Source organism: Alligator mississippiensis, chromosome 1, assembly GCF_030867095.1.
Source record: "Alligator mississippiensis isolate rAllMis1 chromosome 1, rAllMis1, whole genome shotgun sequence".
In the NCBI taxonomy this organism is placed as follows: domain Eukaryota; kingdom Metazoa; phylum Chordata; order Crocodylia; family Alligatoridae; genus Alligator; species Alligator mississippiensis.
In genome coordinates, this window is record NC_081824.1 from 159,477,014 (window position 1) to 159,503,696 (window position 26,683).

A 26,683-nucleotide genomic window follows, 5' to 3' on the forward strand; every position below is an offset into this window, starting at 1 on the left:
TTGTTAAATAGGTTAGCTTTGTTGTCTGGTGCATCGACCAGATTTCCTCGCATGTCTTGCAGCGGTCCCACATTACCCGGTACCTTCTTTTTACCCCCTAGGTATTTAAAAAAGGACTTCTTGTTGTCCTTGATCTGGGTAGCTAGTCCCAGTTCCACCTCTGCCTTGGCCTTCCTGACTTTCCCCCTGCAGCCCTGAGCAACCAAGGTATAGTTCTCCCTGGTGATGGCCCCTCCCTTCCATTGGGTATACACCTCTGTGGCAGGGCACTGTGTGCGCCTGCCACTTTAAGGGCCTGGAGCTGGCAGCCACCAGGTGCCTGACGAGGGCAGCCATTTTGGGAGTTAAGGGCTGCCTATATAAACAGGGCAGTTTGGCTGCTGGAGGCCAGGCAGCAACATGGCCTGGCCGGAGAGCTGCTGGGATCAACTGGAGGTAAGGGAGGCACTGTAGGGGTTGGTAAGGAGGCTCCGTGGTCCTGGGCATGACCTAAAACTGCACCCTGCCAGGAGTGGGTGGCCTGGTGGGGCTCTCAGTGGCGCGGGAGCCCCCAGGAAATGCCAGGCCAGTTACCACCCTGGTGAAAGGCGGGTCGGGGCGCCTTAACCCCTTGCCCCCACCACTGGGTGGGTAACCCCAGTGTTTGAGGGGCCCAGAGGGCAGACCCTGGGAAAGAGTGAGGGGCTAGAGACCCAGCCCAAACAAGAGAGTACCCTCGACTGGCCCATGCTGGGGCCAGGACCAGGAGGGTCAAAAGGGTCAGGGGCCCACTGTGAGGGACGCCCAAGAGCCGGCGGCCTGGGGTCCCAACTGGCCTGGAGGTGGGCCAGGGCTAGTAGCCAAAGGTCCCAGGGGGACCACACCCAAGAGGGGAAAATGGTTTCAGGGGGCTAGGTAGCCTGGATGAAGGCGGAGAGGCTGCCTGATCGGAGGGATCATGGAGGGGTCCTGTTTGGATGATTCTGGGGCCCAGTGTGGGGGCCGGTGAGGATATGAACATCAAGACGCCATCTGCGAGGCTTGGGCTGCGGTGTTGGGGAGGATAGGAGCCGCAGAGAGAGCCCCCTGGCATTGGGGCACTAAAATGGGCAGCCTCCCACTTAATTGACCTCAATCAGTGAATCAATTAACATCAAGGCGTGGCAGGCAAGAAGGCGGGAGGTTGCCCCAAAAAACAGGTGGGTGGGCCACAGAGATTGGCCCCGAGGAGGCCCCCTGTTACAGCCTCCCTTTTAGCCAGGAGATGTTCCTGTATGCTTTTGGTGAGCCATGGGGGCTTTTGTGCCCTCTTGCTCCCTTTGATCTGTATTGGGATTACCTCCCTTTGGGCTTGGAGGATCGTCTCCTTAAGGAATGACCACTCTTCTTGGACCCCCAACTCCTCTCCCTTCTGGGATCTCAGTGCCTCCCCAACTATTCTCCTTACCTCATTGAAGTCCGCCCTCCTGAAGTCCAGGGCTGCTGCCTTGCTGCAGGCCTTTGCCACCTTGCGCTGGATGGTGAATTCCAGCAGGCGATGATCGCTGTCGTCCAGGTGGTCGAGCACCCACAGACCCCTGACCAGGTCATCACCCATGGCCAGGACCAGGTCCAACAAGGCGTCTCCTCTGGTGGGGCTGTGCATCTCTTGGGTTAGATGGAGGTCCTGTATCTTGGGTAGGAACCTACGTGAGCGGTCAGACCTGGCTGACTGCTCTTCCCAGCAGATGTTTGGAAAGTTCAGGTCCTCCATGATGACCATGTCCTTTGACCTAACTACCTCCGTGAGCTGACTTAAGAATTCCCGGTCTAGCTCTTCCTCTTCTGTAGTAGACCCCCACTGTTAAGTCCCTTTCCCCTCAACGTCCTTGTATTCTAACCCAGAGCACTTCAGTGTGCCCCTCCTCTGACCCAGTGCTGTTCGTTGAGGATGTGTATTCCTCCTTGACGTAGAGCGCCACACCCCCACCTTTCCTCCCTGTCCTAGCCCTCCTGTACAGTCTATAGCCCTTGATATTTACCTTCTAGTCATGTGTTGGGTCCCACCACGTTTCTGTGAGCCCTACTATGTCTGGGTTGGTGTCAGCTAGTAGGAGGGAAGTTCTTCCTGCTTGTTCCCCATACTACAAGCTACCTATCTAAACTAGGCTGGGCTGTTTACAGAAAACCACATAACTTGGACTGATTCCTCCTTGGGCTTTTTGAAAGTCTGTATGTGGACATATAATCAAAATCAAAATTCTACCCAAACACATGTTTTTATTCATTGCAAATCCCCAAATAGTGTCATGTTGATGCAGGTACTTTTCTGCAAAAAACAAGTAGCACAGTTTTCAAGAAATATGAGCACAGAGTAAATAAAGACATTACTACATTAGAATTTTGCCATTCGTGTGGCCAGCAGACTGGCATTCCTGAAAAAGAAACATTTGGAAGCCAGAACTGTTATAAAATAGGGGACCCTGCACTGAGGCAATAGCAGTCTGCATGGTCACCATAACTGCCACAGCACCTTTGCAAGGAGGGGTGTGCTCACTTACCCCACCCCACACACACACACACACACACACACACACACAGCCTGGGACACCAAAATGTTAAGTTAGGCCTCTAGCTGGTCTAAGCTATATAAGGAGCATGATTTTTCAATACGGGTTCCCTTTTAATAAGAGATGCAAATAAACTTTCAAACAGTAAGCTAGTAAATGCATAAATTTAGCCAGAAAACTTCAAGCAACTTAACATGAGAAGGTTTCAGCTGAACTATATTATTCTTAAACCTCAGGGAAGTATTTAGCAAGCAGACAGATATGAAGTAATTCCATACGAAATGTTACTTATGCTATTAAGTGATTACATGGCAGAGCTTCATTAAACATTTCATATGAGCTCATATGTTATCTCCAAAGGCAGAATTCATGGCAAAGTTAATGCAGAATTAGCTAATATGTACAGTTGAAGGGTAATAGTTAGTTCACACTTTCCCCACACTAAAAGCACCTCCTTTTGGTTAAAGATAAACCTGGGCTTCCAAAGTGGATCAACCTGAACTGCAATACAGTACCGAGACAGGGCTGTCTACATAAGGAGCTGGTGTGGAATAGCTATTTCGGAGGTCATTTCCATATAGATAAGTCCTAAAATGTAGCAGACATTACCCATTGGGTGTGTCTACCAGTTCAATTAGTGTATGTGAATAAACTTAAGCTGTGGAGTTTTTTGCTTCCAGGCACACCATTTGAATGTGTGCCTGGGAGCAATTAACTCTGGAGCAATCAGCTCCAGATTTTATTCATGCACAGTATATGGAGCTTGGCTGGAGCAACTCCAGCTGGCAGGGGGTTCCAGAGGGCAACCTGCCAGCGCAGGACTGATCTGACTCAGCGCCCTGTGCTGCAGAGGGGCTGGCTGTGGTGCAAGGGTGGTTCAGCATTAGGCTAGCTGGCAGGCAGCCCCAACACTGAAGCAACCTCATGCCCCAGACAGCTGGGTCAGCATCTACATGTGTGTTGCTGCACACAAAAAAACCTCTGCAGTTGGGTAGTACTTATATTTAAAAGTACTACCCAGCTGAGGAGTTTATTAGTTTCATGCGCCCTAATAGGGGTGCACATGTGGATGCTGAGATGTTTACTGCACATTTAAGTAGTCAACTGCACAATACACTTCTCATGTAGACCTGCTTGTTGTGTCCTAACTAACAATTTAGTAGTGTTATGACTCTTCCAGACCCTGCTTCCACATTCTGGGTTGCTGGAGCAGCCAAGCTGAATTTCATGCTCCTGGTACTTTATTAAATGGTTCTTATTGTCCTGTGACAATACAGGTTTTGTGCATAATCTGTAAGCACTAGCATCCATCTCTCATACAAAAGGGGTGTTGAAACCCAGATAGTCTGAAGCAGGTGCAGTGAGAAGGACCCTTTTAGCTTTGAAATAGCACTCTGACTGCTACAGTACTTTGTCTGTCACCCAACTTCCACAATATTGGCAAACCCACAATAAAAATAGCATAAGAAAAGGGTCTTTTAAAACTCTTTACCTCTGTCAGTGACTGGGGAGTTAGTCAGTTCAGCACAAAGTCAGTGTTCTTTCTTTCAGGGAAAATTCACTCTTTTCTTTTATATATCTGCCCATGGAAACGTGGCATGATTCTTACTGCTTTAGAGACCGGACAGTTTGTTTGCTATGAACTTATTGCATGTAAACCAAGTATGGATGTCCATATTTTAAAAAAACCCAATTTCCACAGATGAATTTGCAAGACAACGTTCTTAGAATTTGTTATAGAATTATTAACCATAATGAAATCTAAACTGTTTATTTCTCTCCACTATCCGGACTTCCTGCTCAGATTCAAGAGGTGCCATTTTCAAAACTAATTTTCCCCATTTTTGGCAAGGCACACATTCCCCAGTTGCTGACTCATTTTGAGGGCAATTAGACGGTTGCCATTTCATTATGTTATTAAGTCTGTCCTAACCACTGTTATGCTTGAGCCAGTGCCCACCAGGCTTTTGAATTACATGGCTCCTACCACACATTCAGTAGCCAACCCCTCTTATCCTGTTGCTTAACAATAAAATAAATTGTATAGCTGAATCTTTGCTCTTTCTGTTTGGGGACCATTTCCTGACTTGGGCTGCATTAGAGAATTTTACTAGGCACTTGAGCTGCTCTTTATTTATTTGCCTGAATTTTATAATAATCCTCTTGTGCATGGACAATTTTCCCACAGTACCAGCTTAATATTTACATCATTGCCTTGTTTTATAAACCAAATTTAACAATGTTTCCAGTAGTTCATAAATGTTATGAGATATAGGTTTGAATCCACTTCTCCATTTGTATTAGGTACAGGTCTGTAATTACATGCAGTCAAGCTTCTGTTATCTTTCCTAGCAGTTTATTTCTTTCCTAGTGTCTGCTGCAAGGAAAAATTCAAATACCACAGCCTCTTGGAGTAACTTTGGTTCAGATTCACTGATCTTTAACCAGGAGTCCAACTCGAGGTCAACATCTGTAAAGTAGTCCCTTGCTAATTTATCCTGGCAGGCCAGGATAGGTAGGAAAACAAGTTTCTTTGGGCTTTCTGTCATTTCAGGTAGGGTCATTTATTTTCTTCTCACTTTTACTTGTGCTCTTGGCTAGCTCGGTGACTGGCTTCAAACCACAAAGACCTGTATCAAATTTGAATAATACACTCTCTTTTCTGGCTTCATAAGCACAGAGCTGGATCATTTAAGCAGGCTGTGAGAAATCCCTCTCTGTGTTCATCTCCTAACCATTCATTTTGGCTATGACATTTAACTGAGCCAGATGTGCTTATCTGGGATTTTTTTTCCCTGTGTAACATATTTTTGTAGTATTTGAGCTGGGTCAAGCAGACCTCTCTCTCACTCTTCTAAGCCTCTGTTGGCTAGAAATGGGGTAGAAAAATGTAAAATATGTAGTCTTTCTCAAGTTCTTTGGCTGACCCAATTCCCCAGCTATGTAGCCAACTCTACAGTGGTCTGCAACCCTTTCAATTCCTTTCAAGATAATTGATTAGTTTCTTAAACATAGGTTCTGAATTTTGTGGATAGGTTTACAGATGTGTCTGGACATTTTGTTGAAGCTGCTTCAACAATGGTTTTTATTTCTGACTTCATCCCTCTGCTCTTTCTAGAAAACTTCCAGGTGTGTTTTATTATTATTATTCCATATGAGAAGTCTCCACCTCTTGACCTTAAAGCCTCTTGGGCAGCATTTCCACTATGTGCCCCTGCTTGGTTCAACAGGCATAACAAATTACAATATGTCTCCTTAGAAAATGTCTTCTGCCGTTGTCACTAGTGTTGCCCTTTTGGCGAAAGCAGTTATCCACTATTCAGGGACTTGCAGGGCTATTTTCATGAGGGAAGAAATCAATTATATAAATTAGATATACTTTTTTGTGAAATAATAGTTTATTTGCAAGAGGCTAGAAAAGTCTTTTTCCACAGTAAAAACAAACCACAGCAGCCAGTTTTCTTGATCAGAATCTCCCGAGTCTGCTTCCAGCAAACCCTGTGCCCAAGAAGCTCAGTTTCTCTCTCTCTGGGGCTCATACTCACAGCTGTTTCTAGAAACTCCCTGACTTTGTGCCCCTACCATGTAACAAGTTGCAAAAACAATATCAAGTCCCTGAGTTTTCAGTCCCCCTCCATCCATATAAATTAGCTCTCACCTGCCATGCATCAATTATTTATAGGGCTTTATTATAAAAAAAAAAAAAAAAAGCTGTAATTTCTCTTTTAGGAGTTTCTGAAAGAATGCTTCACAGTCTTGACTTGAACTTGGTGTGTGATGATTATCTCTGAATCAAAGATTCACGGTATAGCAGCTGGTAGCAACTTTCAGCATAACAAAAGGATAGGAGCTTTTAAGTCATCCATTTTCATTTGTTAATGTGATGTTCTTTTCTTTGCATATGGTTGGAGCCTTTCTGCAGACACCTGGGATACTGGAGATCTTGTAATTTTGTCATGAAATGTTCTGTGCAAGCCTTCTCCTATGAGGAGATTCTCACTGGATATTGATACTAGTTGAAGTCCACTCAGTCTCATGATGAGAGCTAATGCATAAAAGATGAGAATTTGTCCTTGACATTCATAAGTTATAAAATCACAGACATTTAGGAGGGAAAAAAGAATTTGACTATTCTAGTCTATCGTCATTCCTTTCCTGCTGGTATCATGAAGTTCAAGGTGGTGATATTCTAATTTTAGTACATGTTAAATCAGGAGAAATCTTTTCATAAATATATAGGAGGGGGAGAGGGGTTCTCTTTGTAGAGTCGCATCACTGACTCTCATCTTCCTGCAGACACCTGGCATTGTGCAAGCCCTTTAGTGCTGCTTCTTTCAGTTTGGGATTGCTGAGAATCAGGATAACAGAATGCCCAGAGGGATATCCACCTAGTATCATAATACAGAGCCATATAAGGTAGGGGCTGCTGGTAGCGAACTTATTTGTCAATGTAAAAAACTGTGCCAACATATAGAAAATGTACAGGAAAATGAAAGAGAGGAGAGCTTTAATTGCTCTGATATGAGCCTCTGCACTGATGTCCCTAGAAGTGCTCATGTTTTCTCCCATTCTTTTTGTATGTCTCAACAGAGAAGTGACTAGCAACAGAGATGGAACAAAAAATAAAACAAAAGGAGAGTACTGTCCAAGCACGGTCAAAATTAAGGAACTAAGAGATGTGTTAGTCTTATATAGACATACCACTGTGATGTTTCTGGACAAATTATTAATTGAATTGTTTAAGTAATTTATATGTATTACATTGACTGAAGGGAGAGAGGTGGCCAAAGAGACCAGCAAGGAGCCCAGAATAAGCCATGGAAGTAGCCCTGAAAATCTCAGCTTCAGCCAGAGGAAAAGGGGTTGGTTGAAGCTGGTGATCTTCACACAGTAGAAGACAGCGAGCCAAGTGGCAAACCAGAGACTGAGAGTGCTCAGATACATCCAGGTAAAATTGATAGCTCTCCACATATTGCATTGTTCAATCCTCTTCTTAGGAATTGCAAAGAAAATATTATTAATCAATATTGCATACAGTAAAAAAAATCTGGAGGTCCCCAGGCTAATCAGGACTAAGGCACACGAATCTAGTTTTTGACTTTTAATCCATGCAATGCAATTAAAACCTACTATCAATCCATTTGCTATAATACCCACAACAAACTCAATTGCTAAACCTATCAAAGTAACAACATTTAAAGGAGTCATGTTTATGTCTATGGTCTCAGATTCCTACCCAGCTTGTGAAGCTCCAAGAGAAATTGCCCAAGAAGAAGATGTCTCTCTGAACTGCCAGACTTCTGGTATCTGCTTGGCTTATACCCTGTCCCTCTGCCTTTGTATTGTAGCTGACAGTGAGCGTGGTGATATTTTCAGCTGTTGAATCTGAAGACCCAAGCGCATTTGCAGGATTGCAAATCTCAGAAAGATTCTATTACAGTTATGATGATCTTGTCTATTTCCATACATTTTATTTCCATATTTTGTTCCATGCTGCTGTGTAGTTAGAGTATTACAGAGATTTTCCATTGGATACTGTCTTTCCTTATTTTTTAAATGTATTTTAGTTATTTTTTCTTTATTTCCACACTGGATGACTACTGCTCATTGCACCAAGGGGGCCTTGCATATCATTTATAGGCTGTAGCTCTTGTACAGTATGACAGCAAGATTGTTGAGGCCGTTGGCCAGGAAAATAATGTTTTTTTCCCCTCTGACATTTGTATTAGTTTGCTTTTTGTTTCAGGCTCCCTAACAAGACCTTAAGTATAACATTTACAGGTTTAAATTGTAGAGAAAATTTACTTTATTAGCGTAGGCAGAGACAACAGTGATAACTGTAGTAAACGTTAAGAATAATAGCTTCTGGTTGTTTTTCACTATAAACTGCTGTTTCCTCTTTGCCTAGAGCTTTGGAAAAGTTGGGCCAAAAATTCCATGCCACTTGTTTTCCTCATGGTTAAAATAAAGTTTTGATATGAATGGTTCAGCCATTTCTGAAAGGGAGGCTAGTGAAAAATAGATAGTTTTGCCAATGTAATAAACATCTTCCAACCATTTCACCGAGGAAGTCAAATGCCACCATCATGGCAGGGAAGGAGGAGACAGCTGTACTTGAGGTACAAGTTCTGTAGGGCTTGGATAATTAGGTCCTGGCAGTTGGCAGAGAAAAATTTTGATCTTGGACATGTTGGCAAGATTTATATAGAAAATAGCAAGAATAGGAAATAGCAAGAACATAATTTTGGCTTGGTTAAATATTATTTGACAGCTGAATATCCCCATAGATATGTCAGAAAGATAGGCCAAGATGAGACATCACAGGAGATGGGAAGTAGCTATTATTCTTCTATCGGCAAGAGAGGATAAACTGCTTCATTGGAACAAGCAGTACCAGGTTACAAGAAGAAAAAGCTCTAACACCGATGCAGGATCTCTCAATGTTTTGTTTGTCCCTCGTGTTTTTGAGACACGAAACACAAGCACTTTGGTGTCTCATGATTGCACTATTGGATTCCATTTTCTGTTCTGCCTGTTGTCCAAGTACATTTTGGGGCTCAACTAAGAAATGCCTAACTGAGGAAGAGGTGTAGAAGCCACCAACATGTTGTTGGATCTGAGACCTTTCTCATCTTGATCAGCATCAGCTTCCTTCCTATCTGCACATTTTAAGAAAAAATGACACTTCCTTCCATTGTCCTCACCTGATGAGATCTAGTTTTGAAGAATTTGTCTGGCTAGAGAAGACACATTTATTTTGGTTGCTATTCACCCATGATATGTTCTACATGACCTCCATCTCATGCTAAGGAGTTTTGCTGTGAAACGTGGCATACCATTCTGCACACCACCCTAAAATAAATCTAATAGCCCTTACCTTAGACTTCTGCTAGGCATGTGCCATGATGTTTACTGTCTGTGGTGTCCCTGGTGGCATACTGTGCTTTGCTTTGACGTTCCCTAGTAAAGTCTGGGTACAGGGTTGGTGTATACCCACCTTGGACATACAGAATATACCTGCTAAGAAAAATCAAAGAATGATTCTTCATTGGGTCGTGAATGAGGTCAGAGCTGGAAGATTATTTTAATATATTCTTGCATTTCACACCTAATGCTATATCTCAGGTTTCTTTTCAAGCACTAACTTCATAATAACACTACACAAAATTCAAACCCTTTCTTCTTTATTCCAATGTGTGGCGCACAGAACACTTTCCTTACAATATCCAGCTTTGTCTTTCTTTATGATGGCAATCAAAATAATGTCCTAATGACAACATTAATAATAACAGAGGTTAAAAATGAAAATGTTTTTTACTCATTTATGAAGCTATGACTACTTAAGCAGTTTTTTCCCTGAATTATAAGACAAAAACATAGGCAAAAGACAGAAGAAAATGAAAAGGAGGAAAGTTTTTGGGTTCTGATATGATGTGGATGAGTAGTTGTAAAATTATGTTAGGTATAAACTGGCACTCCGTTAGCTGGACAGAGTCTAGTTTGTTCTCAGGTAGTCAGGTCAGCCTGAAAATGGAGGCAAAGCCAGTTTGTGGAGAAAAGTTCCTTTCTGTCTTGTCACTGCAAGATCAGTCAGGCCAAAATTAGTGCTGTAGAAGAGAAGATGGGACTGCCATTGGGGTGGCTTAAGTACATTGAAAAAATTTGAGAGATACTTCAGTCTGGGCTTTCATTTCAGATGTGCCTTGCAGTGAAGAAATAAGAAACGCAAGAGAGATACAAACAAACAATTCAACAAAAAGCTCTGTGGGTTCCTCTTCATTCATGGTCATCACCCAACATAGCAATCATGAAACAGTCCAGAATCTTTTTGGCAAAACTCAGAACTCTCCGACTTATTTGAAAAAGTTTTGTTCTTTAACAGCTGGCATGCTCAATCTGAGCATCAGTCAACAGAAACCTTCACTCCCAAACTTATTTCAAACAAGGTCTCCTCGTACAGAAGCCACTCCTAGCCTGTCAGGATGACCCCAGCCAAAGGGAATTCAAGATTTCCCATAATTCCAAGAAGGTGATCTTTTGGCCATTACAGTTTCTCTCCTAAAAGGAGACTCTGTCTGCATGTAGAGTCCACTGTCCTAACAGAAACCCAGCTGCAGTCAAAAGGATGCAAATCACAGCGGGATCCCATTACCAACACCCCATCTCACATATACATTTCTACTTCACTCCAGCTGGATTTCTGTTTACAGTAAGTGATAGCAAACAAATTACTGCTCATTAAGTATGTGCATGGCAGAAGTCCCAGGGTCTATCCTGTGGCTACATGAACCTCAACAGCTGCAAGAATTATGTCTATACAGCCTGGATGATGAACAGGGCCTCTTCGTTGAGCAAAATAGCTTGATAGAACAAGAATATATATTTAAAAGCTTGACTGATATCTCAAAGCAGCATAGCACCAGTGGGAAATTTGGTTGGAGTGGCAGAGGGATGCTAGTTCCAGGGTAGGACAGGATGATGAGCAACTGTGCCCCTTCTTGTACCTCAAAGTATATGCCCAGGTACCTCTTGTACCTGGGGAAAGACTTCTTTGCCTCCTTTTGGCCTAAGAGCTGAGGAAGGTGATTGGTTCTCAACTTGCCTTTTCAAATGCTCATCGGAATGGGTTCCAAATGTTGAGTCCAAATTGCAGCTTCTAAATGTTGAGTGCAGTCCCTTGTATTCATATTTGCACAAAAAGGGGAACCTTTCCCCCAAAGATTCCTAAAAGACATCCACTTCAGTCTGTAGCACACTGACCCACATGCCTTGTCCAAAAAACACCTCCTGAAAACAAAATCCAATTCGCCCTACATTGTGCCATAGGCAAAAAGTAGGGGAAAGAAGGGTACCTCCAACATCTTGTCACTGAAATGGCAGAGAAACTCTTAGGTTAATATGTGCTCAGAAAGTCTTTCTAGGCAACCTGGAGCCATCTTGCCACTATTGCTTCAGAAAAAAATTCTGCTTAGGGCACTATAACCATGCCTGAGAAAAGCCATGGATGACTCCTTATGGCTGAAGCAGCTCAGGCCAAGTCTGACTACCAACAGCCCCTGCAAAAGGAAAAGCAACCAGTACTGAACAGAGACTAACTGCACGCTGTGGATAACAGCACCAGCTGGAGCAGAGCCAAGGGTCACTTCAAAAGCCACCTCCAAGCCATAGTGTGTCCCACTCAAGCCTTCCTGAACATAGGCAACTGGTAGGGGGCACACAGGGGTGCCCCCGTGACAGGGCCGGTGCCCCCCGATGGCTGACACTTATGCTATCAGTAGGGCTGGTGCCCCCGCTGACAGGGCCGCCACCGTCAGTGGCTTCTGCAGGTTCCCCACCCCAGATTCAGGAGGCACCAGTCACTCATGTTCCTGATGGCACAGAGTCACAGCACATATGGTGAGCCAGGTCTCCTTCTTGGAGAATGACTGCAGACTGGTGGCCTTCCCACCCAGCATGCAATGGTATCTCAGCTGTCAGAAAAGCCTGAATTCTCCCCAGTGTAAAGAGTAGAGGAGAAAGCAGAAAAATGGAGTGGAGATGACCATGCTCAGAAACAGAGAAACCAAAAGCAGGATGGGATTTGTAATCCCTCGGGGACCTCTTCCCCACTAGTGAAGGATCAGCTTCTCAGGGCTTGATTTTCTCAATGCATGGAGAAGCTAATGAGCTCTACACTGAGGAAGAATGATGGAAAGGAAGAGAGGTCACTCCCAAGGTGTATGGCTAAAAGAAAATCCTTAGTTCCTCCTTTAGGGCCATGGGGATTCAAAACAGAGAGACAGAGATGGGGGAAGGTGACAGTCAAAAAGTGTTTAGGTCAGAGCCACCTTCCATAATATTTGGGCACCCAAGCCAGGAGCCCTAGGCAGTAGATGTGGGCTTTCCCAGCATCCCTTTCCAAGAAAGGGCTCAGCAAGGCTGATAGGCATGAAGCTGGACATAGTTGCAGAGGTGACTATGCAGATCTGGGACCAGGACAGAAGATCTGAAAGAAATTGGCTGCATTACTTGAATACGGCACTAACAGGTGGGGGTGCCCACCTAATGGCATTTATTTATCTTCACTAGCTGTTGGGGTGAGGATACAGTATAGACAAAGGAACTTGAAAGAGTCTCGCAACCTGCCCCTGAATTGGGAAAAGAGGGGAATGAATGCGTTTTTTAAACAAAAGCAGAGTCATTTTCAAGTTATTTCTGCTCAGAAACCATAAGATATTCATATATCTATATATAGATATATCTATATATAGATATATAGATATATATTCATATATATATATGAATATCTCCCATATAATCTCTTTCAAGTTCCTGTGTCTATACTGTATCCTTCTACCAACAGATATATAGATATATCTATATCTATATAGATATATAGATATATATAAATATATATATAATTTTGATTCCAAAATACCTGTTTTCTAAGCCTTTCAAATACAATAAGACTCAGCAGCTAGCATTTCTCCTGAAACAAAACAGTGAAAATACCTGTGGGAATGGTGATTTCAGTGAAAAAAGACCTAGAAAGTCCAATTGTTTTCTCCACTTATAAGCCTGTTTTGAATTTCCACTTCATTTTCTGTCCCAAAAGTTGACAGGCATGTAAATATCTCTGAACACTGTGTAAGCAGTAGATCCTGTGAATGTCAGTATCATCCAGATTTGAATATTACAACTCTTGACATGGACTTACATAAGCAACATGTAGTCAATGTGTTTATTGCAACAAGAGCTCTTGCAGTCAAACAATGAAAACAATACTTATTAGTAGATTGCAGAGCATCTTCGACTCTTCTCCCTTTTCAGGGAAAGAATACTGTGTTTGGGTCATGGTGTGTGTACATGTGGTTTATTAATTTGTTTCAGATTTTTTTTTCAAGATACTAATTAGTCCCTATAACCTTGAAGGTAGGTGAGTAAATATTATCATCCTCTTGCCTCCACTCCATTCCTTATACATGGGAACAGAGACAGAGACAAAGGAAAATGGTGGTCCTAGGCCACACAATGAGTCAGTGGCAAAGCCCACCAAAGAACTCCAGCTCCTGTGCTCATTCCTTCACACCACTTGGCCAGCGGGGCTGAGCACCCACAGCTCCTGCTGACTTCAGCTGCAGTTACATTTTTTAACTTAGGATCATTTGTTCAGATGACAGACTAGCAATTGCTCACATGTTCAGGAAATAGGGTAGTGCTTTGGGTCATATGGTATTTTCCATGGCTGTCAACATATGCTTCTAGACTTCTGAGTGTCAACCCTTATGTAACTCAGGCTGTAGAGAGCTGGGGTCCTTACAGGTGTTTAGGGTCTTGGCCATGATGTGTCCAGAAAATGTCCTCTCAACGTAGGCCTTGGTATGACCAGGGATTTCCATCATCTCCTGGACCTGCTCCAGCCTATTGGTATTTCTCTCCCATTCTGCATCAGGGAATCAAGCTCACATTACTTGGGGGTTTCCCCTGTTCTTTCATAACCCCTTCCCTCACAAAAGGGAATCCTTTTGTCTCTTTAAGATGGGCATAGTCCTTCACAACTACCATCAAGGAATAAAGTTCTGGTATAAATATTTAAATCTTAGTTCACCTGGAAGTAGGAAAAGTCTCTTGCTAAATAAACAGGAAAGAGAAAGATTGTTGTCTTTCTGGGGTATTACCGTAAGTGGCTTTGTGAAGTGTCATTGTTCTGCCTGTATGTGACATGCTACAAGTCTCTCAGTACTACCTTCTTCATCTTGGTATTGGTTAGAATCAGGGTACCAGGGTGGCCAAAGGGTTAAAGTAGCTATTATCATTACACAAGTAGCCATTATCATCACACAAGTAGACAGCGTCAAGTTTTCTTAACAAAAAAAATAGTCCTAGTGACAACAATAGATACCCAGAGTAAAACAAACAAACAAACAAATAAACCAGATCAGCATGTGAACTGCATTGACTCAAGCCTCAGTCTTGGAACACCTAAAGCCCATTTCATGTCTCCACAAAGAAGTGAATATTAACTATATGGAATATAATGTAGGAAAAATAATTTGTAAGCATGGGTAAAGTAGTATGGACAAGAGGGGAGTCATCTTCGGACCTGCAATTGTCTCTCCAGAATTTTGTGTTATTTTTCAGTTGCCCAACTCATCTCTATAGAAAAAGGAAGCTAAAGGGAGAAAAATGGGGGATCAACCTATGTGTAGCTATGATGGAAGCTATGGGATTCTCTGGTAAGAGAGGTGACAAATCAGAGGACAAGTCAATTCAGATACAACCAAAGAACATATAATACTTTTCATATAATCAGGGACCCTGGCTTTCCGTGTCCCATGGAAAAATGGAAAAAACCATGGATTTTCTCTTTTAACAGAGACAAAAGTAGATTTTTCATTTTAACACAGATACCCGCAAATTTTCCACTTTTGCAAAGAGCTCTGTGCAGGCTGGCAGAGTTGCAGCCTGCAAGAGCTTCTTGCAAAAAGGGCGGCAAACCCTAAGTCCTGCCCCAAGCGAGAGAGAGAGGAGGAGGGGGGAGGGCCTGAGACTTAGTCAGCCAGGACTTGGCACAGGCTCACTTTTCCTTCTGGAGCCTTTTAGGTAAGTGGGGCTTGCAGGGGGCTGGGGGCCAACTGCGGGGCTGTGGGTCAGGGATAGGAGTTATCGGCAGGGCCAGGGGGCCCTGTGGGGTGGATGTGAGTGCAGGTGGTTGCTAGGGCTGGGGGGTAGGGGGGTTGGAAGCTGTGGGAAAAGCTTGCGGGGCAGGTGCAGGGTAGGTTGGGGGTGTGTGAGTAGGACCTGAGGGAGTGGGGAGGTGTCCATGGGATACCCCACAAAGAGGGCTGGCCCAACCCAATGGCATGTAGACTGGAAGCCACACATCATTAGGCCAGGTGGGAAACCACTTATGGAGGCACAGAGTTGCACACCACTGGGTCAGACGTCCTCTGTGTCTCCATGGGCAGCTTCCCACTAGAGTGCCACAAGCCCCACATGCTGACATAGAACCTGCCCGACCCAATGGTGCATGGCTCCCACTTGCAGTGCTCCAAGCCCCATGTGCTGCCATGGACCCAATGCGGTTTCGTTTGAAAGCAGGCACCAGTGGGCCAAGCCGGCTCCATGCCAGCATGTGCAGGCCCTGGGACTCAACCAGAGGCGTATGCTGTTGGGGCTATGCCTGCCACGGCCATAAGCACCCACTGCATGCTGCTGCTGAGCTGCTGACCAAACCCTACACCGCCCCACAAACCCCACACACATACCCACGCTCCCCCACATCCATTCACAACCCTCCCCACAAACTCCACATCCTCCCACACCCCCCACACTCCTTCAGAATCCCCCCACAAACCCACACCCGCGCACACCTTCAAAAATAATTTGTACCAAATTAAGAGATGATAATGACAGGGAACCAGTTTCTTCTCCATCCTAGCTGTGAAGCTCCAACCAGAAAACATTTCACTGAAATGCTGAGCTGTGTGGATCTAACACGTGCAGTCCTCCTCTTACTTCACAGCCAAAAATGAAAGTGGATGGAAGACCCAGGTGCACATGTAATGATGCAAACCTTAGGACAGAAACCTTAGAAACAGAGGACAGTGCTGCCAGCATAAACGCCTTCCTCGGGGGGTGAGAGGCCCATGCCTGGCAAACAATGGGGACATGAGCTTCTCAACAAAGTTTTGAACTGTGTCCCACCTCTCTGTATGCTATGGGAGGAACCCACAGCCAGGGGAGTGCAGGCAGGTTGGGGCCAGGAGTAGGGGCAGGGCTAGGATGGCCCTCCCCACAGTACAGGACTTTCCATGTGGCCAGGGCTAGTGAGGCTGGTGGCTTAGCGCAGGCCTCTCCATCAGTGACAGAAACCAGCTGCACCCAGTGTTTTTGGTCCATAGTGCCTGTCGGGTTAATGCCCAGCCAGGGGCCCCCTCCAGGGAGGAGCTGAAATGGCTGGCTACTCCTTGTGGTGGGGTCTCAGGCTATGGAGCTGTTGAGGCAGCCAATGGCCTGTTTCCTCCTCTCCCTCCACTCCCTGAATATGCTACCTACTGCAGCGCTGTGATGTCCAGATCCTATGGCTGGGCAGAGGCATTGCAGAGCTTCCCCTGACACTGCAGACTCCTGGAAAGTGGGATCCTTGTGCTCCCTGGTGCCTCCTTTGCCCCACCTGAGCTATGCGCCTGCATTTGATTAGTCCTATGGGTACACTGTTGCTTCCAACTAACAGCTTTTAATTGGTCCCTTTGACTTTCCTCATTTCTCAAGACTGTAAGGAACCAGTGGGAACAGGTTCTTAAGTGGCCCTGGGAAAATATTTATTAAGCCCATTTGGATGGCCTTGTGAATTGACAGATTTAGAGAGAAAAGTTCTCCCTAGTACCTGCAGACAAGGCATTCTCTTTAGCACCTTTCAAGTTGCTTTCTTCATTTTATAGCTACATCAACAAGGTTGTTTGTATCGATCTACCCTCCCTGTCATCCAGATTATGAAAAGCACAGCACAGGCCTGTAATTCCAAAACACACTCCACAAAGAGACAATGTGCTCATTTTTTTGGACATTTACATTTCAAAGCACTAATGTAAATCTTTGATTCTTTACTAAGACCCCATCTAATATTTGTCCCTGAGGCCTAGGCCTTTCTCTGGCTTAATTTAAATTGCATGATTTGCCATTTGCTTAACTGGCAGGCTGCTTGATTTAACAGGCTGCTGACAAAGCCCTTTGTAATCCTTACAAGATCCACACCCTGGATCCTTGGAGCTTCAAGATGGCTTCAGGCCTACTGTTTAGCAGCACTCCTACAAACTCAGTAATGCCAACTATCACCAACTTATCACGAGAGCCATGATTTCTAAAGTAAAATTAAGTCTGACTCATGATCTCATGATAGAACTCTCAAATCTCCAGCTTTTTCTTCTGGTGCACCTTACACCCAACCGGGCCAGAACCAGTCACAAAGTCCCTGGGAGCCTGAGTGGGAGCAGAGTTTAGGTAGGGCCCAGCCATGTGGGGCTGCAGGGAGCCTTGCCAGGTCAGCACTAAGCCCGGGGCTGCAATGGGCAGGGGAGCTACTCAGGGAACATGCGCAAGAAGCCCGGGGGCGGTGAAGGGGGGGCAGAGCATTAGAAGAGAGCATCTCATGATTTACATACCAAATCTCCAGATTTTTAAGTTTGTCTCTTGATTTTTGACACGGTGGGATTGGCAATACAGCAAACTTCTCCAGTCTCTTGAATTTGCCAGAGTGGCAACACTTGATCCCTTTCCCTGGACAGGGCAATTCCAGTTTAGGAGTCTACAGCAACAGCTGGAACAGGAAGTGATGTCATAGGAAGTGATGGCCTTGCCTCCACAGATTTACAGTGGCTGGTAAGTTGCCCCATACTGTGCATCTTGCTGCATGCATGCTGCATCTGTCCATTTAGCAGGCAGGATCAGGTGTTTACATCAGATTTGTAAGGTTGTCATCTTTACAAGAATAGCTTAAAGGAACAGTAACAGCACTATGAAAACATAGGCTCAAGCTCCCTTGATTCAAGGGATGTCTTCACAATTCATCTGTCTCATTCTACATAGTGCATCATTTGGATATTTTCCCCCTGATGTTAGTAACAATTTATTAATAATATTTAAAATGCTGGCCACTGACTAAAAACAAAAAAGGAAGCATTTGTGTGCAAGTCTCCAGGCAACACTCCTCTGTCCAATTCACTGTGGCTGTGATTTCAGATCCAGGAGCTGAGGCAAAAGGGATACAAGTTGCTGAGTGCCCCACACATACCTGGTGAGGTTAGAGCTATTAAAGATCCGTCAGAACAGTGTAACTTCAGAACACAAAAGCACAGTGGCTATAATGATTTTCAGGAACCAACTGAATCAAGATTTTTTTTTGCAATACATACATACATACATATATATATGGGTGTATGTATATTGCAAAAATATATATGTATGTGTGTGTTTATATATACCTATGCCCCTACAAACTTGTCTCATGACTGCTATGGCTTACTTGACAGTTCAAAACACATTTTCCCACCCTCCTCCATCCCTATTTCCGTAACACTATCCCTATTTCCGTTACAAAGATCGTACTGTTCACCTGCACTCAGGTATGCCCACACGTCCATTACCTTCACCTTTAGCCATCACAACCACACAAAGGACTCCCTCCACATCTCCTTCCCATCCCCTCCTCCCCTGTCCCGCTTCTAACTCCCCCCCCGATTCCCCAGTCTTTTCACTCATGGCTATAATCATCATTGTTACCTATGAGTAGGCATATTTAATTGGGCTAAAAAGACAAAATCACTGCCTCTGACAAATCAGTCAAAAATTCCTAGTTAACTTGCATCTTAAAAAAATACATGTTCATGAACCAAATGGCTTATTATTGTTAGGATATCAATTGTTGTTTATTGAGTTTTTAATGTTACCAAAAACCTGGTGCAGCATTTCTAAAAAGCTGCTTCATAAAGATTTTATTTTGGTTTCTCCATCAGCAAGATTGGTATGATAATGACTCCTTCACTGGAGACGGGCTTTCATAAACTGACTTAATCTTTGTAGAGGGCTTTGAGAATCAAGGAAGAATCCACCATTGATAGGAAGACTTCTTATTGTTTCATTTTATGAACATTGCGGCTAGGGACAGAAATTACACACAGACCTGTTCAAATCTGTAACACAACAGGACTAAGTACAGACAGTCAAAAAGCCCAAGGGTGAATTGATTCAATCTTTATTGGTTAGTCTAAATTGCAGAGATTAAACTGAGAAACAACTGGACACAGTTTTACCTTTGATTAAGGAAATACAGACACATGTCTGCAGTGGTTCCGGCCAGAACCAGGGGGTGCTAGAGCATTGCTGTCTGGCACAAAGCCAGCATGGGCTCTGTGTTCACTTCCTCTTCCTGCTGCCCCCAAAGTCTCTGGGATTTGCAGTCCAGAATCACAGAAGCCGGACTCTGCAGGGTTGCTCATCATTTCCTCTTCCTGCTTCCAGGTGCCTTTGGGACTTGTAGCCCATAGTCTCAGCCAGCAGTAACTTTCAGTAAGTTTAGCATGGTAGGGCAGCTCTGTAATCAGGGGAAATGGGGTTTAACTCCCCTCCCTGGCCCTAGACCCCAGCTGGGGTTTGCTCAAGGGGTGTGAGGAGGCAGAGACTGCCCTTCTCTGCTGGAGCAGACAGACCAGCCCAGCCCAGGGATGAGACGAATGCTGGGATGCTGGGGGACTCTGATTTAACTTAAACTAAGAAGGGGTTTGGGACAGAAGTTTCATAAACCGGTTTGACCGAAATCAGTTTAGTCTGATACTACATTCAATCAGGTTTATCTTAAACCAGTTTCAGCCATTTTGACACTGTGCACTGAATTTCTGTTCTGTTACAGGTTTAAGACAGTTTCAGATCACTTAAACCAGTTTACGTGTAACTTCTGTTCCTAGCCCAGAAGTTCAGTGCACATAAACTGCTTTCAAAATGGCTGAAGCTGATTTAATATAAAACTGGATGGATGTAGTATCAGACTTAATTGATTTCGGTTTATTGAGCTTCTGTTCCAGATCTCCTCCAGATTCTAGCTGTCTGCTCCAGCTGAGCAGGAAGGTGTGCTCTAGTGCCCCCCAGCTTCTGGCCTGGGCCACTGCAGGCATTTGGCTACATTTCTGGGATCTAAAATTAGGGCGCCTATAGACATACAGTGAGACTACTCTGACGCAATGTAATTACAGTTGATTATTCGAGTCTTCTGGAGCATGACTCCAGAGTCATCTGTATCAGCATCCCTGTGCTGAAAAATGGCAGTGGGGTGCTTTAACTAAAACTCATTCACCGAGCTTTAGTTAAAGTGCGCCCGCTGCCATTTTTCAGCACAGGGATGCTGATACACGTGACATTTTGGGCGCTTTAATTAGAGCAGCTCTCAGAGCTGCAACTTTACATTAAAATTCATAATGAACTAAATTATAAATGCTGCTTTTTAAAAATCCAATTCCATAAAGGGCCTCATGTTGGACATTTAAAACTGCTACAGGGAAATATCAAAATATGACACAATAAAGCCATTATCTTACAAGTCAATTAAGCAGAAGTATACTGTATTTCCTGGTGCGTAAGTCAAAGTTTGAAGCCCACTTTTTAACTTCTAAAATTAAACCTTGACTTATACACCACTGTACCCTGTGAATGGCGCCAGGTTCGGCATTTGGCTTGCACGGGCCAGGCAGCGCTGCTTGCAGGAGATGGGGTTGCGCCAGCTGAGTGCTGAGCTTAGCACCATTCACAGGGGATGGAGATGGAGCTGGGCTTGGCACTCAGCTGGCGTGGCTGCATTCCCTATGAGTGGCGCTGCCTGTACAACACCAGTGCCACTTGCAAGGGATGGAGCTGCACCAGCTGAGCACTGAGCCCAGCGCTGCTCACAGGTATTGAGGCTGCACTGGCCAAGGGCTGAGCCCAGCCACATTCCCTGCAAGTGGCACCAGGTTCAGCACTGAGCTGCACAGCTCACAGGAGATAGGGCCAGGCTCAGTGCTCAGTTGGCAGGGTCCCAACCTCCGTGAGCCCAGCGCCGCTCAGAGGTGATGGGGCTGTGCCAGCTGAGAGCCAAGCCTAGCCCCATCCCCATCCCCAACCCCTGTGAGTGGCACTCCCCCAGCTGAGTGCTGAGCCCAGTGCCACTCACAGGGAATGGGGACAGGAATGGGTATAGGCTCGGGAATCGGTTGGGGATGTATGGCTCACGGGGGACAGGAACAGAGCTGAGCTTGGTGCTTGCCTAGCGCAGCCCCATCCCCTGTGAGCAGTGCTGGGCTCACAGGGGATGGGGCCACACCAGCTGAGCCCTAAGCCTGGCCCTGTCTACTGTGAGCAGTGCTGCCAAGCACTGAGCCCAGTGCCATTCACAGGGGACAGGACTGGGCTCAGTGTTCAGCTGGCATAGTCCAGGCAGTGCCAGCCAAGCCTGGCTCTAACTTACACACCATGCCTATGAAAATCCTAACTTCTCGCATCAGAAAACCGGGGGTCAACCTATACACTGTGTCGACTTATACACTGTGAAATATAGTAACTTGATTAGAAGAGTAATCCACTGGGTGCCTATAGATGTACTTGTTCATGTTCTAGTTAGAACATCCCAGTGGCACCTCATTGTCATGTGCATTAAGTGCACACACATTTCAAAAGGGCTAGAGTCTAAACCTTATCAAATGAGCTGTAAAGTGTCCTATGACCATTTTGAAATACACAGGGACTTAATACACATGTTGGTGAGTTATTTTAATTAGAGCAACTGTCTGGGAACCGCTCTAATTAAAACACTCCATTCTGATCCCTGAGCACGTATATAGGCAGCTATTAATTTCAATGCAGGTAACTCAGGCTTGAAGTTAAAGTTGTGCATAAACATCTGCACTTAAGGTACTCTTAGATTTTTTACTAGTAACTCCACTAAAAACAAATTGTGTAGTTTCAGTATAGTAACAACATACTTGAATGTGTTTGTGCATATGGCTATTCTATATTGTGCATGTATATATACACATACACACATAATATAAAAATATGAAAATAAATGAGTCAAAATTAGAGGCCTAAAGTTAAGCCTATAAACCTGGATTGAGTAAGGAAAGACTGGGATTTTCAGAAGCACATCTGGGACTTGGGAGTATAAGTATAGTATAAGAAAGTATAAGCAGAAGGAAAGAGACCTTGGTGTCATTGTATATACTTCTCTAAGGCCCCTGTCAGATGTTCAGGTCAAGGTGTGATAGGATCTGATGTGCAATCCATACAAACCTACCTTATTGCCTGTGCAGAGGGAGTCTGGGATCATGATCCTAGGCTCCCCCTGGTGAAAAATAACAAGCTGTCATGGCTACGAGACCTGTCAGGTGTTAGCTGCAGGCTCCCAGCTGACAGGGCTACCAGCCACAAGGGAGTACCTCGCCAGACATTCAATTAAGGGCATGATAGGAATGAATCACAAAAGTCTCATAATAATGGTATTAATAAGGCCACAAATGTGTCTTTTGCATTAAGAGAAGTATTTTCAATGTACATTTTTTTTAATAGAAAAAGCTTGTTTGTAAAATCTAGGTGTGTAGACACATGTACATTTAGAGCTCTTTCAAAAGGGGAAAATTTCAAAAGAGAAGCAGGTGTTCTACTCTAATTGTTATGGGTGAACAAGCAGAGAACTCTACAAATATAGCAAAACTGCTGCAATTTAACACTGCTTGTGGTTCAACTATATTTGTATTGTTTGTGGCTTGTTCACATACAACATTTAGAATATATCAGTTGCTGCCCTTTTGACTTATTCCCCATTTGAAAGGGTTCCAAATGTATGTCCAGACCCTCAAGCTTCTATAATTAGAAAAATAAAGAAAAAAACATACAAACATCACTTTAATTATTTAAAAAAATATAATCAGGAACGGGAGAAAGAGCTAGCAACATGTAAATAAAATGCTGACTTCTTAATAGAATGATTTAAATTTTAAAATAATAGTTTTAATTTAGTATCTTTTTATCAAGTCTGAGTCCCACTAATTTTATACCACAGTAAGAACCCAGCCTGTGAATCTATTTATAGGTTCTGGTACAAAGCAGGGACTGAGAGCTAATTTTTAAAGCTATGTAGGTAGCTATCCTATAGCTATACCTTGATACCCCTAGTGCACGTAAGAAAACCCCACTCGGTACATATCTGCATTTTTAGATACTTAAGTAACTTTAAAAAATCTAGTCCTTACTATCTTGAAAGAAACTCTTTTGGTTTTAAGAAACAACAAGGCAGACATTTCTTTGGTCACCCACTTCTTGGTTTTGCTTCCTTGCTGTGTTGACTGAGTAAATGTAGAATATGAAGTCACCAACTACCTCAGCTAAAGGAATGTTAATAAGAAAATATTCAATAAAACTAATCAGCTAATGATCAAGCTCAGTATTTTCTCTTTTAGAGTACCTTATCATTTCAACTGTTGCAAAGTCATCAAAAGGATGATTAGATAATTAGACAAACTGTCAATACTGCTACTTTGACAAACAGAAAGTCGGTGGTTACGTACAGAAATTATAAAAGCCAGAGGCTGAACTGATCTAAGTTAAGCAGTTTTCTGTAAGCAGCATAGTTTAGATCAGTAGCAAACAGAACATACATTCACCCTTTGGTGGGAGGGGGACAAATCTTACAATGGGTTCCACCATTTCTAAACCAGTCGGTGTGCCAAACTTGTTATGGGTATAGACCGGTTTCTGATCATGTAATGTCTATACCTGGCCTATATTATTAGGAATGGATAATGAGATACATGGGTAGATGAAAACTGATAGCAAGTTATAGCTTCTGTTTAAGTCTTTCTGCAAAGCTCTAGTATATATCATGACCACAGAAGAACTGAACTTCTACAGCACAGGGATAGCAATCGGGGTATTTTGAAAACCATCTCACTTCCATGTACTGCTTCTTTGCTGTTACATGTCAGCCAACTTAGTTGTCAAAGGGCATCATCAATGCCCATGAAACCCTGGTCCACTGCAGCCAGGTCAGGTGTAGGGGGATTGGAGCACATCAGCAGGTATGGGTGGGCCCTGTCTGGGACGTACTATGACCATGCTATAGGTAAGCCTTTTATCTCAAGGGTCCTTGCCACCTCAGCCCTTCCTTAAGGAACACAAGGTTCAAAGTCTCCTCTGGGTTCCAGCTCTGGATGGTAGTCATTTATAATACCTGCTTTCTGACTGGCAGTAAGGCTTTCCATTAATGTTTTCTGGGCTGTCGCCCTGCAAGTATATATATGCCCCACATTCAGCAGCCTCAGAAATCTATAACTGCTTTAAGTGTCAGAATCGATTTTTAAAATTCCAGCTGTTCAAGACATACAGGTAGAAAAATGCAATCAAGACAATTAGAACTGCTCAGGAAAAAAAATTACTTGCAAGGAACAGCAGGAAAGCGCATTTCTCCCCAACTAAGCTATGTTCACTTGTGAAATTATTTATTAATTTTTGTATTCCACTGCTTGGAAATAGGTCTCCATTATCAAGAATTTGTCACCATTTCAAGCTGTTTAGTAAACCTGGGTTATGCTGAGCTATGCACTCATGGTGTAACTGATAACATAAATATTTTAGAGCACAAATGGATCATAAATATGGTCTCAAGAGCAGTACATTTATCATCATGCATTTGCAAAGCTGTTACTGCCTACCTTAGAACTATGTTTCCAGTTTCAATCCATCACTGCCTCAGTGACCTTAGTCTGATCGCTGGAGAGATCATAGACCACATCTCTAAAATGGTATGAATTTGCAAGCAGCAGCTTGACTACTCTGGAGGATAAGTTTTATAGTACTTGACTGCTCAAAAGAAAATGAGCTAGTTCAGTCTCCGAGTGATAGACCAGAAGGCCAACCTGCAGCCTTCACTCCTCCCAGCATGAGAATTCATTTCTATTTGAATCAGCCTCAGGATTTGTGACTTCCAGCCAGGTCAAGGAATGGAAATGTCTCTACTAAGGAACCTCGGAGTCAGGGACCCTGTTGTTCAGCATCAATGCCCAGAAAGCCTGAATGTGTATTTCACTGGAAGGATAACACATGCCTACAGTACCCATTTCTGTAGTATACCCAACAGCCTCTCCTCTTTCTTGGCAGACTGAGTTACAGCATAATGTTCAAAAACACACCAGAGAGCACAGTCCAGGAAGCAGGCTGTTCCCATGCTGTGGAGAGAGCTGCTACTTTTCCACCTAGGAGAAAGCAGGCAGCACCGGGCAGGGTGAAGAAATGTATTTCCCTAAGTTTTCTGTAAACACACAAAAGAGGCCATTCTCCTTAGTGTCATTCTCTCCTGCGATCTGCACCTGGTAACTCTCTTTTTGCACTAATTCTGTCACTAATTAATTGCATTTCTCCTGACCATATATTTCCTTCATCAGCTCTCTACTCAATAACAACATCTATTCAACTGTGCATTTAATTTTCTTCTAGTCGTTTTGCTACATGATTGCTTAGGCCTTTTGAAATTAATCAATTCATCTAATCAAATACACTCCTAAAATATACTTGGTTGTCTTGTATAATGCTTATTCAACATTTTACATGCTGTGAAAAATCTGTTGTCATTAGTCCTGATCATTTTGCTAACTTAACTGATTTTTAAGTAGTGCTGCCTCTCTCCCGGTCATACCTTGAAATATCTGCTGTCAACCCTTTCTTTTCCTCCATCCAGACCTCCCACCAATATTCACAACCACTACTATTTTTACCTCATCCTCTATTACCATATCTTCTGTCTGCCTTATTACTTCCAAACCAGCCCCCTCCCCATCTCTTTAATTTGCAAGGAATAGCTTTTTTACAGGTTGCATTATGTTCCTGGACAAAACAGTTTTTATATCATTTGACTTCCTGGGCATGTCTCTACTCTTTCCTCTATGTCTATGCCTGGCTGCATGTATAGAGAAAGCTTATAAAATTCAGCCTGCGTGCTAGGAGCCTCTTACTGTAGACACTTTATTTTAATAGCACGTGCTACCAATTCAGTTTTTCCTAAAAAGTAGAAATACAGTAAAAGCTAGGTAATAATACTCTCTCCTGTGCATTGGCAGGTTTCCTCAGTGGCTGATTTTCATACATAAATAATGTAGAAAACCCTCCATTTCTTGTCACTTGAGACAAATCACTTAGTGTCAACAACTTAAGCAATGTCTACGGGGTAAACCTAGCCCTCAATATGATGATTAACACATGAAGTTCCAAGCTTGAATCAGTCTACAGACAATTATTGGAAAATAATTTGCCTTTCCAAGAAATATATGTTAAGATATGCTTTAACAAAAAATAATATTGTATCAGAGTTTTGAGAGAGACTTGAGAGGCACTTGTTCTCAGCCTGGGAATTCAAGGTACCGTGAGAGCCTTGTGCCTTTAGCATCACAAATGCAATTTCTCTCATAGTTAAATTGCATAGGGTTATATCAGTTCTTACTATACAGCATAACCTTTAAATGTGCTTGTGAAACTCCTGTAAAAAAAAAAGATAAAATGAATAAAAGCATCAGAGATAAATCACAGAAGTATTGCCACTAAGGCTGAAGCCCTCACAGATTTTTTTGAGGGGGGTTGTGTGTGGAGGGTGATGTAGGCTTCAG

General features: G+C 43.6%; 1 protein-coding gene across 1 annotated transcript; it reads right to left on the minus strand.

Moving 5' to 3' along the window:
* Positions 1–6,800: 6,800 nt before the first annotated feature.
* On the minus strand, positions 6,801–7,499 carry LOC102569247 (taste receptor type 2 member 1-like). The gene is made up of 2 exons (XM_059724186.1): positions 7,290–7,499; positions 6,801–6,986 (listed from the first exon to the last, which is right to left on the minus strand). The coding sequence occupies exons 1-2, from the start codon at positions 7,497–7,499 to the stop codon at positions 6,801–6,803; spliced, it is 396 nt and encodes a 131-aa protein (XP_059580169.1).
* Positions 7,500–26,683: the final 19,184 nt, after the last annotated feature.